At 41.1% G+C, this 9354-nt stretch overlaps 1 protein-coding gene across 2 annotated transcripts in view; it reads left to right on the forward strand.

Moving 5' to 3' along the window:
* Positions 1 to 9354, forward strand: part of Wdr19 (WD repeat domain 19) — an 89323-nt gene that overhangs the window by 5804 nt on the left and 74165 nt on the right. For both annotated transcript variants that reach the window (XM_008833229.3, XM_008833230.3), the window contains exons 5-6: positions 3090 to 3205; positions 5597 to 5712. In XM_008833229.3, the coding sequence (XP_008831451.1) occupies positions 3090 to 3205; positions 5597 to 5712 (232 nt within the window). The remainder of the gene's footprint in view (positions 1 to 3089; positions 3206 to 5596; positions 5713 to 9354) is intronic.

Here is a 9354-nt window from a genome sequence, read left to right on the forward strand (position 1 = left end):
TTTTTTTTTTTTTTAAAATAAATGCCTGCATGTATGTGAGTGCACCCATGTCATGCAATGCCACAGAGGTCAGAAGAGGGCTTTGGATTCCCCTGGAACTGGAGTTAAGGACAGTGTGTAGCTGCCATGTGGGTGCTGGGAATTGAACCCGGGTCCTCTGCAAGAGCAGTCAGTGCTCTTAACTGCTGAGCCATCTCTCCAGCCCCTACTCACTGTTGACCCCTTTTTCTAGTTGGTGTTGTCATTGCTGATCAACTGCTGAATAGACTAGTGTTCCACTACTCTATGTGTGATCAGGAATGCTCATTGACTTGTGTTTTGTTTCTTAGCATGTAGTAATTGTACAAAAGAATAGTTTCATTGTAACATTTTCGTGTGTGTGTGTGTGTGTGTGTGTGTGTGTGTGATGTACTTTGATCTTGTCCATCTCTTCTTGTCCCCTCTCCTTCCTTGTCCCAAACAGTCCCTCTTGGGCTTTCATCAGACCTTGTTCTTGTTTAATGTGTCCTCACTGTTTAGCTCACTCACTATGATTTTTAGTCATGTTTTCTGAGAAATGGCTCCAAGACAGAAGCAACTAAGAGATTCATTATCAGAAATGCCTGTGAGGAAATGAACACAGGAGGGAGAAGAAACTGGAAGAGCTGTCAGATCCCAGTGCATGTCTGACCTTGTGAAAGAAAGGGGGAGCTTTCTTTGACAAGCCTGAGTAGAAACATCCCACATGATAGCATGGTTCAAAGTCATCTGCCATCTCCCAGGAAAGAGCTTGCAAGCATCCCTGACTTGTTCAGCCACTGTCTGGGAGCTCAGCTCACTGAAGTGAATATTAGAATGGATTCCATTCTAATATTTAGCAACTGGGCAGTGGGTCAGTGCGGTCACCACCAGTGGCGGCCACTCCTCTGTTCTCGTGGGCGCCGCTCCTTCATTCTCACAGGCGTCGAGGCTGCTCCTCCGCTCGCCCTGGGCTGAGGCAGCTCTTCTGCTTGCCCTGTACTGCTTCCTGTTGCCGCTTCTGCCTGGTCCCAGACCCCAGGGCTGGTGAGGAGACTGTGTCAGCAGAGCCACATTCAGACACAGGAGACCAGGTTCAGTGACACAGGTCTGCTTTATTGCAGAAAGGCACAAGCTTATATAGGGGTAGTGGTCCAATCACAGCACAGCAAGTAGGATACCTTATTAGCATAACGTGTTTAGCGTTCTATCACAGTACAGCAAGTAGGATACCTTATTAGCATAACAGACTTAGCATCCTATTAGCATAACAGACTTAATGTCCTATCACAGAATAGCGGGTAGGATGCCTCATTAGCATAATGGGTTTCAGATTACAGAGCCTGGATTCCTGGAAACATGTGACCCTGACTGTTGCAATATCTATGTGTTGCAATTTTGGATTCCAAGGGTGGTGATTAGGGAGTGGCGAGCTCTAGGCATCAGTCTCATGATCTGCCAATGGGAGAAAATGTCACAAGGTGTTCCTCATGGCTCCAGCAGTCTGGCCATTGCCTTGAGCCTACTGTATGGCCGTCAATAAGACTTTCACCCTAGGCTCAAGCCTGTCTCCCAGAGGTCAGACCTTCCCTGGTTTCTGATTGAATAGGATGGACATGGGATCTGCTAAGTAATATTTCTAACACATTCTCAGGACAACACTGCTGGTTCTAGGATTGAATTTTGAGAACTGTTTTCCTGGACCTGTTGTGATTTCTTTCCTCAATATGCAGAGGAACTACTCTCCATGGAGTCCTTTTCCCTTTTGTCAAGAATCATAAAAGTCCAGCCTCTAAGTCCTAGAATACACATAAGAACTTAGGACTGGTGAGATGGTTCACTGTGTAAAGGTACTTGCTGCCAGTCCTAATGGCCTGAGTTCTATCCCCAGGATCTGTGAGAGAACCGACTCCTACAGGTTGTCCTCTGACCTACACACAAATAAATTAATAAATTAATAAATAAATATTTTTAAAGAACTAGTGTTGGACACACTGCTTTCTGTCTGCTTCTGAACAACTTAAAATACTGACAGAGCAACAGAGATCTTTTTGTTTTTCTTCTCCTTTGGTGGTATTGGGGATAAAGCCCAGGACTTTGCACATGCTACCCAGTATTCTACCACCAAGTGCATGTGTACTACCAAGGAGATGCATCCCAGCCAAAATGCCACCTTTTTAAAGGTTATAAGTTCCCATTGCTTCTTCCAGTTTAATATCCATGTACTGAAAGCTATTTCCCCACTCATGTATGTTTGTGGTGCCATGTGTATGCATGTATGTAGAGGCCTGAGGCTGACACGGGGAGTCTTCCTTGTCACTGTCCACATTATTCACTGAACCTAGAGTTTACTGATATGTGGGTCTGACCGGCCGGCTTGCACTGGAGAGCCCGTCTCCACCATCTGAGCAGTGGAATTACAAGCAGGCCCTGTACCCACAGGCCATTTACATGGATTCTGGGGTTCTGAACTCTGGTCCTTCCATTTGGCTCAACAAGCTGTTTATCTTTTTGAGTCATCTTTCCAGCCCTCAAAAGCTACTTTTTTCTTAAAGCATGAAGTTTTATCATCTACTAACATTTTTACCGTAATTATAGTTAAAATCATCATTAGTAAATTGTTATCATGAGTCATCCCAAGAAATTTAAGGTTCTATCATAATTGAAGTCTCGATTCATTAGATATTTGTATTTGGAGTCTAATACCAAGATGATCTTACAGTGGCTCCAAGTTTTCTTTGGCATTTAGTGTTATCTAAAAGCCATGAGCTGCAATATTGAACTTAAGCTTCTGAAGTACATCTTTAAAGGATTTTTAAGGGCTGGAGAGATGGCTCATTGATTTAGAGCACTGGCTGCTGTTGCAGAGGACCCAGGTTCAGTTCCCAGCACCACATGGCTAATAACCATCTGTAACTCCAGTTCTAGGGGATCTGATGCCCTCTTCAGGCCTCAGGCATTGTGTGACACAGGTGCAGGCAACACACTCATACACATAAAATAATTTTTTTAATATTTTTTAAGAAAACAAAAAAGAACTTTTAAGATGTAGTGATTATGAACTGTTTGACATTTATATCTTAATGTTACAGGGATCAAATGTCTTTGCTTCTTTGGTCAAAAATTGGAAGTTTCCTGGCTGTTGGAACTATTAAAGGAAATTTGCTAATTTATAATCATCAGACATCACGAAAGATTCCTGTCCTTGGTAGGTTCTAGCTGAAAACACTTCTAAATATTGAAATACTTTATCTGAAAGTCAGTTGCATTGATTTGGATTTCCCTGAGATTGCAAAAGAAAATATGTAGATACAGGCTTCTCTGGTCCAGTCTTACATAGCTAGCTAGGAAGATCGCTCTTCTGCTTGCTAAGAATTTTCCAAGGTACACAGGATAAACTGACATCTTTGGACATCAAGACATTAACGGCACCCCTTTTCTTTCTCCTTTTCACACCCAGATTGAGCCTCCAGATATGGAGTAATAGTTCATACGCATATCAGCACTTATTGATCATATATTGTCATTTAAATTTTTTTAGTTAATTTAGTTGTACTATAATATATCCTATTTTCAGTACTACGAACCTAAATATTTGGTTACCGCTTAGGTGGGGTGTTCCTAATCCTGACTCCACATTCTCTCCAGACACCAGTTGAATATGGACATTGCACTGAGTAGCTTGCTTCAGAGTGTATAGCCCATTGACCTTGCATGAGGTGCATTGGTTCCCCAGCCTGCAGTCACTTGACCTCTGCCTTCTGAATGCCCTAGAAGATTGGTTCTTGTCATTGTATACATTTTCATTGTATAGGCATTTTGTTTCCTACTTTATCTATAAGTATGTCCTGCCAGCTCATTGATAAGCCCCAGAAATTTCAACACTAGAGGTATAAGACAGTAATTTCTCAGATTATTCTTATATCTTTGTCGTGTGTACATGATTTTATATGTGATCTTTGTATTTAATATGAATATGATTCTGCTCGCATTCTTATTTAATAACTGTATAAAATGGGCCTGAAAAGATTAAAGTTAATTACCCATCTTAGGGACTTTAGCTAACTATATAGTTGCCTCTGTCAGTTGGTTGGGGTTCATGGTGCTACTGTTTTCTTCTTAACTTTCTGAAGATCAAGTCACCCCACTCATGGCTGCATGGTCTGGCAGCAAATTTGTAATAACTGAATATACATTTGCTGCTGTACTGATGTGTTCCCATGAACTCAACTAGATGCAAGCATTTCTTGCTTTGCATGTTTCTGGTATGCATGAATTCCAGTTATAAAAGTTGGATTAAATAATGCCTGTGGGAGACTAGGAAGTAACATAGCTCCCATGTCATTTGGCATAGTGCTATAAGTAAGTCCTGCCATACATGCTGTTTTTACTAATGTTTGAGTTAACCTGAACTTTGAGCAATGTTAGGATATATAGGGAAAAGGAGGAACATTTCTTCCTTCCTTCAGTAAGATAAGGAGTTTATTGGCTGGTGAGATGGCTCAGTGGGTAAACATGTTTACCACCAAGACTAACAACCAGAGTTCAGTCCCCAGCATCTACATGGAGAGAACGGACTTCTTCCGCTGACCTTCTCTCTCTCTCTCTCTCTCTCTCTCTCTCTCTCTCTCTCTCTCTCTCTCTCTCTCTCTCTCTCTCTCTCTCTCGTTCTCTCTCTCACACATGTAAATAAATAAATGTGATTTTTTTAACTTTGTAATTTTTTTTTATTTCAGTGTTTTGTGTTTCATTTGGTTGGTTGGTTGGCTTTTGTTTTTTTCCAACACTAGGGATCAAAGTATTTTTTAAAAAGAAAAAAAAAGGAAGTTTGTCTTCAGCGTCTTTCTGCCTCTCTGTACACAATCCTTCTCCTCCTGGTTTTGCTGCACCACCTGAGTCCTTTAATCTGTAGCAACATAATCACTGTATCCATAGTCTCTTCTCGAAATACTCCCTTCACTTTGTGCTCTGCTCTCCTGATTTGAAATACCTATACCCTGAGAACTTATGAATCTGTATCCCTTCCAAACTGTCTACTAGACTCACACTTCCAGGTTCTTACTCAACACTCCAAATTTAATGTCTCCCAATCCTCTTGACCCACAGTCTCCCTTGTGTCATTGATAGAATTCCATCCTGTCAGCATGTGAGATCATCCTTGATTCTCAGACTCCAAGGCTTATTTGTCAGAATGTGTGGTAGACATTACCTCCACATTGTGGTCTGTCTTGTCACCTCACTGACTACTGTCATGGTATGAGCCTAAGTTTTCTGCCTGAATATCTGCAGTTTCCTTAACAACTTGTCTCCTAAGATAGTGTAAGTTTGTGATAAACAAAATTTGTGGAGGAGAATATGTTTCTCTGCAAGGACCTGTGCTTATTATCTATATTAAAAGTTGTTAAAAACCCTTATATGTCATTATCTTGATTTACAACTTGGTAATAAACTACTTCAAATAAAGTTGCATAGACACCAAGTGCTTTGATGAGAGTGTGGGTTCCTTGTCTATTGAATCCCATGCTGTGGAAAATTAGCATCACAAATTTTATTTATTTTTTGAGAAATCCATGTGCCTGAAAAATCGTCTCTTTTTCAGGAAAACATACCAAGAAAATTACATGTGGATGTTGGAGTGCAGAAAATCTTCTTGCTTTAGGTGGTGAAGATAAGATGATTACAGTCAGTAATCAGGAAGGTGACACGATAAGACAGGTAATCAGTAACGACCCTGTGGTCTGACATAGTCAGTTTTTCCCCATAATAAACAACTTTATAGCAAACGAATGTGTTTTTAAAGTCCTAATGTGGAAGATGTGTACAATTTCTTATTTTAAATGTCAAAACCCTTTCTCTATGCACATGCATCCATACCCAGATGCACCTCCACACACGTGAACACACACACACACGTATGTACCCCCCCACACACACACACCAAAAAAAAACAAAAACGCAACTTTATTATTGGGACATTTTTCTTTAAGATGAATAAATTATTAAAGGAAATATATTTCCCTTTATCTGTTATTAGCATGGATTATCAGCTCTGTTGTTAGACTGTTTATGAATGAAGTTTTATTTTATACATGGATACTTATAACGTACATGCTAATAACTGGAGGATCCTGGACTCAGAATCAGGCTTGCCTGATTTTAAAGCCAATACCTATAGCTGAAATATTAAATCACGTCCATGGTAATCTTGACTAAACTTAATTTTAAGATTAAAATTTCCCAAGATTGAGTCAATCTTACGAAGGTCCCTCTTTAAGGGAATTTGTTTTGTCAATAACTACCTAATCCCAACAATGGGAAAATTTCTCTTTGGGCTACTATTTTTACTTATAGTGTCTCTAGAGCAACATTGATTGAAACATTCTTGGAGTATCTGCTTAGGCACATGGTACTATGCTCTGTGCTATAGGCACAATAGGAAATGTGACTGACTATATTTGTCAATGCTTGCTGCATAACAAGTTATCTCAAAATGTAGGAGCTTAAAACAACATCTGTCTGTCTCACAGTTGTTGCTGACAAGGGGTCCACATGCATTTCCACAGGCATCTCAGGGTTTCTCACAGGCTATAATCATGTAGTTAAACCAGACTGATACCTTATCTGAGGGCCTGACCAAGGAAAATGTGTTCCAAGCTCACTCATATAGTTGTTGACAGAGTTTAGTTCCTTACAAGTTGTTAGACTCAAGACTTCAGTTCCTTTTGCTGTTCACTGGAAGTCCTGATTTTCCTGTCACATGAATCTCTCCTGTGGTATATGCTATGGTTTGAATGTGATTTTTCCCCAAGGGTTTGCGTTTTGGAAGGTTGGTCCCATGTATGTATAATGCTGGGAGGTAGTAGAACCATCTAAGAGGTGGAGCCTATTAGGGGGTGAAAGAGTCATGGGGAACAAGAAAGGAATGATGGAGTGCTCAGGACTCTGATGAGTTCTTATATAAGAAGGTTGTTATCAAAGCTCAAGAATGCCCCCACACCTGCACTCCAGCTTCCCGTCTCACTTGTCTCTCCTACTCACGTTCCTGCCCTGATGCCAGAGGCTGCTAAGAATAATTTACTCTTCATGACTATTAGTCATGCTAAGAGACACATAGCCTTTCATGAATACTTACCACACTTTGTACAGTTAACAAGCCCTATAGCCTTAGGAGATGGAAAAGCTCAGTAAGAATGTGGACTGTGAATATTTAAAAGACAGAAAGCAACCTAAGTTAGAGTGTAGGCAAAAAGGTTATATAAGGGTTGGGGTGTATGTTCAGTGGTAGAGCACTTGCCTGGCATGTGAGGCTCAGAATTCAATCTTTACCACCACTAAATAAGTAAATAAATTATAACAATTATACGTCCCCAAATTACAAGGACTATATGACAGGGCAGTTTGTGGGGCAGTTTTTTTCCCTCTCTCACATAAAAGCAGGGAAATGGGCAGATTACAGAGTCCCAGCTTCCTTCCATCTTTCCTCTCTGCTGTGTTTTAAGATACTGTGTTCTCATCTGCCAGGTGAAAGCTAATGCTCCGGGATCATATGTGCATTTCAGCCCTGGGAAGAGTAAAAGAGAAGTAGAGCACAAGAAATTTGTAAAGGACCTGATCTGAAAGATGCTTTGTCTATTTCCATTTCTGTCCTATCATAGGGCTAGAGCTTAGTCAATGTGGCCACATCTAGCTACTCACGGGGAGCTTAGAGTTTAGTCCACCTAGCTGGCCATGTGCCCTGCTAAGATTTGAGTGAATAATACAAAACATTTCCCAATGTCTGTCATTGAATGCAAGCAGAACAGCCTGAACAGAGACAAGAGGAAGGTGTATTCCAGCTTGTCCAAGCCTAACTGAAGGTATTCAATGTAAGAATTTATAGAAAGCAAGGCAGAAGAAGAAAGGTGATTCTGTGTGTGGAACACTTTGAAAAAGGCATAAGTAAAAGCCTCTACTGTTTCAGCAGAACTCCTAGGATGGCTAGCTCAGTCTTTTTTTAGAGCTTTCAAAAAAAAACTTTATTTTATCTATTATTGCTCTGTGTGTGGGTGGTGGTGGTGGTGGTGGTGGTGGTGTGTGTGTGTGTGTGTGTGTGTGTCTGTGCTCACATGCATGCCATAGCAGGTCAGAGAACAACTCTGTGGCATTGGTTCTCTACTTTCACCTTTATATGAGTTTGGGGGATTAAACTCAGGTCGTCAGGCTCACACAACAAGCACTGTATCCTCTGAGCCATCTTACTGCTCCAGGATAGTGCAGATCTTAAGATTCATCTGGAATTACAAAAGTTTGCTCTGACATGGTTTCTAGAAACCTTAGTATTTTGATCATTCTCCTTGTATGTCCCTTAGAATAGAAAGGTGGATACACTGTGTTCATGCTGTGACACCCCCCCCCAATCTGTGCTCATAGGGGACATTCCCAGTAGATACTTGTAATGTTTTTGTCCCCTGTGTCAAGAAATGACTTTAGAATTGTTTTCCACAGAGCAACACAGGAATTGGTTACATCTTGCTACATACAAGATAATTGTTTCCTCTTTCTAACTCTTACAAGTCTCCTTCCAAAATTAGATCTGCTTCTCAAGGTGTGGCGGTTGTCAGCCTCACCTCATTTGCTGTCTCTTTTGTGGTCCTGCAAGTCCCTCTAGTGCTACATGTATTGCTTTACTTTTATTTACCCCACTCAGTATTTATCTTGCTTCCTGAGTCTGAGGACTGGTTTGCTTGTCTGGTTTGATTTTGTTTCATTTTACAGTTCTGGGGATTGAACCTGGGGCCCTATCCTAGGCAAGAGCCCATTGTTTTTGCTTTTTGACACAGGGTTTCACTGTGTAGCTCAGGCCGGCCCAGAACTCATGTAGCCCACCTGGCCATCTTCCTGCTTCTATCTCCTGGAAGTTTTTTTATTTTGATATGTCCATTTTTTTTTCCCCTTAGAAAATACTTGACAATTCTTTTAAAAAAGCTGCTTGACACTGTAAGATCAAGGCTAACCTGGTCTGCATAGATAATTCCAGGCCAGCTGGGACCATAGGGAGACTTGTGATGGCTAATCCTGGGTGTCAACTTGACTGGATCTGAGATTAACGAAGGAGAGAAATCTTCTTGATTGGATCATCTGAAGCTGGAAGACACACCCTAAATGTGGGTGTTACCTTCTGATGGCAGGCCATGTAAAAGGCCAAGGCAGAGGAGAATGCCTGGCTTCTTGCTGCTTGCCTTCTCTCTTGCTGATGAGTTCATCTTGCTGCTATAGATTGAAGACTACCTGATCTTTTGGAATTCATCAGACCTTCAGTGCCAGATTGGGACTACTGAGACATCCAGCCTCATGGACTGAGCAGATTCTCAACCTCTC

Source organism: Nannospalax galili, unplaced genomic scaffold (assembly GCF_000622305.1).
Source record: "Nannospalax galili isolate Female #2095 unplaced genomic scaffold, S.galili_v1.0 scaffold236, whole genome shotgun sequence".
Taxonomy (NCBI): Eukaryota; Metazoa; Chordata; class Mammalia; order Rodentia; family Spalacidae; genus Nannospalax; species Nannospalax galili.